General features: G+C 41.8%; 1 protein-coding gene across 1 annotated transcript in view; it reads right to left on the bottom strand.

Annotated features, from left to right (window-relative positions):
- Window positions 1-4,490: 4,490 nt before the first annotated feature.
- Window positions 4,491-4,672, bottom strand: part of INIP (INTS3 and NABP interacting protein) — a 30,312-nt gene continuing 30,130 nt past the window's right edge. The window contains exon 4 of the mRNA XM_007449762.1: window positions 4,491-4,661. Coding sequence (XP_007449824.1) covers window positions 4,566-4,661 — 96 coding nt within the window. The 3' untranslated portion in view covers window positions 4,491-4,565. The remainder of the gene's footprint in view (window positions 4,662-4,672) is intronic.

Genomic DNA, 4,672 nt, shown 5'->3' with positions numbered 1-4,672 from the left:
GGGAAGAGCGGGCAGCTCACTCTGGTGGCAGCCAAGAGCGAAAGGCAGGTGGTGGAGGTGGCACCCGAGGCGAGATGGGAGTTTTGAGTTCTGCTCTCCCACCTCTAGCTGTATGGCTAAGAGATCACTTAGCAAGTTAGTACATCTTGTGTTTAGATGGCAAGTGACAGAAAACCTACTTTAATCTGGCTTAAACAATAATGAGGGTTTACTACCCCCATACATACCCTTCCATAGAGGAAGGGCGGCACTTTAGGAATTGACTCAGCTGTGCAATGATGTCCTCAAGGACCCAGTTTCTTTATATTTCTCTGTTGCACCTTTTATCATGGTGGCTTCATCCTAAGGCTGTTCCACCTCATGGTCACATGATGGCTGCCAACAACACTCAGGAAAAAAATATATATAATTTCCTTTTACACATCTAGAAAGACTCCCTTTTGGTAGCGGTCTCAGAAAGGTGAAAAAAATATCTTTTCCATACGTGCAGCAAACCTCTCCTGCAGTCTCATTTGGGTTGAACTTGGGTAACGTGTCCACTCTTGAACCAGTTCCCGTGGCCTGTGATATACCACGTGCTGACTGGCTGTGGCAAAAGGGAGTTATCCTGATCGGTTTGGAGCACGTAAGGCCCACCCCTGTTGCTGAGACAGTCAGCAAACTGGCTGTATTGGGGAAGGGTCATGCTCAATAAAAATCTGAGTATTGTTAGGAAGGGGAAAGGAAGAATTTGTGCTGAGTAGACTACTAAGAACGTCCACTCACTGAGCTGTCGTGAAGGTTAAATGAATATTTGCAAGGATGCCTTGCTTTTTCTTTCTTAAAAGGTTCTTGGAAGTAGAGCTCTAGAGAAAAGCTGTGAGAGCGAAAGGCAGTTAAGGGGGGAGGTGAGGAAACAAATTTGGGTTAAGAATCCAAGAACTAAGCGGAAGAGACAGCAGAGGTAGATGGGGCTGGAGCTGAGGCATGGATGTAAACAGAACACGCCTGTCTGAAGTCTCAGTAGAAACTGAGAGTGAAAATTCTTCTGGTGCCTTGCAAGTCCCCCTTTCCCAAGAGCTCATGAGGGCCTAATTGGTTAATCTCTATACCTGCCTGTGCTCAAAAATGTTCAGTCGCTCCCAGCTCTATACTGGGCTACAGACATTTGCCTCACCCTGGAATTCCAGACTCTGTAGAATATGAGTCCAGCCTACGTTTGGCCTCATTCTAATTATTGCCATATACAAATTTACCCACAATGTCCATACAAGTCCAACCAAACTGGACTTTTGGTTGCTTCACAATGGCCCCTACACCGGCTCTCCTGCCTGCCTTTGTGCAGGTTTTTCTTTTGCTCTGAATGTTGCTCTCCTATCTTTCCCGGCTGGAATCTCTCATCTTGAAAGCCCAGTTCAAATGACTGTTCTCTGATGGAGCCTTCACTGGTCCTTCCACGCTCACGTCCTCATTCCTTCCTCACTACTGGTGTGCTATTAGCATTAGCTACTAGTGTCCCCTAGACTGTCAGATTCTTGAGGACAGCGAAGTTTCCTCCTCCATACATGTTCATTCTTTACTTGCTCATTAAAAAAAGCTGTGGGTGTCTACTGTGTGCTAGTCACTGTGCAGACAGAGGTGAGGAAGCAGCACTCAGTAAATACCGGGTGAACTTAATGCTACTGAAATGGGCTAGTGCTGGTGGTGGGATTCCAGTGGGGGGACCAACTGCACTAACGAACCGATGTCCGCTCTGTCGATCTTCTAGTCTGAGTGTAACCATATTTGCCAAAACCCTTGCCTCAGTGGGCCTTAAGTGCATATAAAAGCTGAGTTTTTATTGCCAAAGTGAAGCAAAGAACTGAGACAAATAATGAGACAGCTTATAGATTGTTCAGGAAAAAAAAAAATCTGCCTTTGAAATTATTAAGTCATTTCAGTTTTTATTCCAGAGTCATACAAAGCACTATCATCTCTATTATTTAGCAGTGGCTTTCAAAACATTTTTGCCATTTCACATTTAAAAAAAAAAAACCTTTATATCATGATCCAGGTCATATTTATTCATTCGTTAATTCCTTCAATAAGTAAGTATTAACTACCTACAATATGCTAAATACTATTCTCAGCAGAATACAGTAGTAAACAAAAAGGAAGGAGGGAACAAAAGCCCTTGCCTTCAAAGACCTTACATGCTAGTGGAGCATACAATAAACAAAATAAGTAAAACACACAGAAAAGGAAGACTCATGAACAAGACCTCCTATTACTACGTGCCATGTACTCTGATATTTTCTATTTTATAAAAAAAAAAAGCGGGTCACTCCCCATTCAGCTATTAAGTTGGCCTCTCAATTTGGTAACGTGTTGAGACCTGCACTTTGAAAAACACTGGTCTAGACACTTTATGGAGTAGGCAGAGTGTGTTCTGTGCCCATTATACAGATGAGACAGAGTGACACGTAAAGCTCAAGGTTAAGTGGGTTAGCCACATACACACGCGCTCCGAGGGAAGCAACACTGGCACGTGTCCTCAGGGCTTCTGTCGGAGCCCACTACTGCCCTCTCCGTTATCCTCTGCAGTCCTCACAACTGTCGTAGTCCCTACTTCTCTTTGACTATGAAATCCTGACCTCTAACCTGCAGCAGCTCTTCCCTCCCCTGCCAGGTAAAATCCCATCGATACTCCTAGGCCTGTGTAGACTGCCCATGCTCCGGGATGCGGCTCCTGTGCCACTCACTGGACGCTGGCTTCCGCACTGCTGTACCAGAGTAGGATCCTCTCCACCGTGACCTCCTTAAGAGCAAGTCTTACTCTCCTTTTCCCCCCAGGGCACAGCTTTACAGAGTAGGTATTAAAAAATACACATGGAACTGAACTGAATTTGTAAGTGACTCAAAGGAGACGGGTGAAGGAAGTGCTTACTCTATTTGAAAGGCTGAGACCAGAAAAGATACCACTGGAAAAAGATCTCTTTACCAAGGTTATAAAAGTCACACATTTGGCAGAGGCTTCAACAATAAAAAACTATACAATCCAAAAAATTTATCTCCTTAGCATCGGTAGATTTAGAATGATGCCAGTAGCTCCTGGATCGCACAGAACAGAAACTTAGTCAAATCAATTCAAGGAAATGAGGACCACGATAAGAAGGGCCAAGGCTAGCTGTGTGGACCAGAGGCAGGGCAGAGGCAAAGGTCCCAGGTGATCCTCAGCAGCAGAAGGGCACCTTTGCTGCAATGGTGACCATTACAATGGGGACAGCTGGCAACTCACCCAAATGAAGAAAACCAGTCACAGTTCCCAACAGAAAGAATCTAAATGGCACAGCCATATCTAGAATTGTCCACTCCTTTTCATATAGTTTAGGTAAGATGGGGCTGTGTGGTTGGTACAAATATCTAAGGGAAGGAGAGAGAAGAAACTCTTCGAAAAGGGAGATGTACTTTTTCTAATTATTGACCCAAACTGGAATCTCAAGTTTAAATTTCAGGCTACCACCGGAGAGGATGGGGACTCAAGGCCAAGATGAGGTCAGTTATAAAAAATACTATATCTGTGATATAGTAGAAAACTTAATTCCAGTCCTATTAAAAGTAAAAAAATGTCGATGTTAGCTAGATGACCTCTAAGTTTCAGGGACCTACAACTGAATTCTCTAACCCATGGTTTTCAGACTTTATTTTGAATTAGAGACACTAATTCCATGGGACTAGGGTCAGCTGTAGGGACTGCATATTTAAATAAGCACCCTGGATTCTGTTAAAGATGTATCATATCGAGAAACTTGCTTAACCTAATTCTTTCCTTTTTACAATAACTAAAAAGGGGATCAACTTTAATTAATGTTTCTAATTAGAGCAAAAATGGGCAGTAAAACTGTACAGGCACACCATTCATGCAGTAACACTAAATAAAAGCATATACAAAATTTAAAACTACATTTCTTATTAATTGTTTTTAATAGCATTTAGTCACATAATTTGTAGTGGCATAGGTTTACAAAAGATGTTTAAGACTGCTTGGTAACTTAGTCTTATCTTGGGTTTTCCTTTAAAATTGAGAATAGGGGAACGAGTCACAAGTTAAAGGATATTTCAGGATACATTGATTATAAACTCAAAAGGTACACTGATATCAGTTCTATAAACAGCAAATGTGAATGTAACTTATTTAAGCCTATTGGTTCACATTTTTAAAAAGCACCCTCATTTGTTTAAAGTTAAGTACTTAAATGGTTCTTGAAAGTCAACTGTAGACATAATATACTCAGTCCAACTAGCTGGTGGTGGGGTGGGTTTATATGACCATATCCAATTCAGAGTCTGACTCAGAATTAAAAATCAAACTGCATTACACAAAACTTACAGTCATGGGTAGCATAATCAGTTCCTCAGATAATACAGCTTCCAGAGCTATCATCATCCTGGTCACCCTTCTTTTTTGCTTTCACTTACACATATCTTTCTTTTAAAGAAACAAAATATGTAAAAGTTCACCAAAATTCGGCAAGTCACAGTTTGTATAGCACTGACTGATAGTAGCTTTGGCATTTGATATTACAAAGTTACTTTTGTTATTTTCTTCATTCTGGGTCAAGGCGAGGTAAAACAGGAAGAATAAGATTCCCAAATGCAGAATCTTGAGTTATGAAGTATCCAGATGAATGTGCATGTGCATGCTGGGAAAGAG

Source organism: Lipotes vexillifer, unplaced genomic scaffold (genome assembly GCF_000442215.2).
Source record: "Lipotes vexillifer unplaced genomic scaffold, Lipotes_vexillifer_v1.1 scaffold230, whole genome shotgun sequence".
Lineage (NCBI taxonomy): Eukaryota > Metazoa > Chordata > Mammalia > Artiodactyla > Lipotidae > Lipotes > Lipotes vexillifer.
The sequence above is the reverse complement of the archived record's forward strand: the minus strand, read 5'-3'. Positions and strand labels throughout refer to the sequence as shown.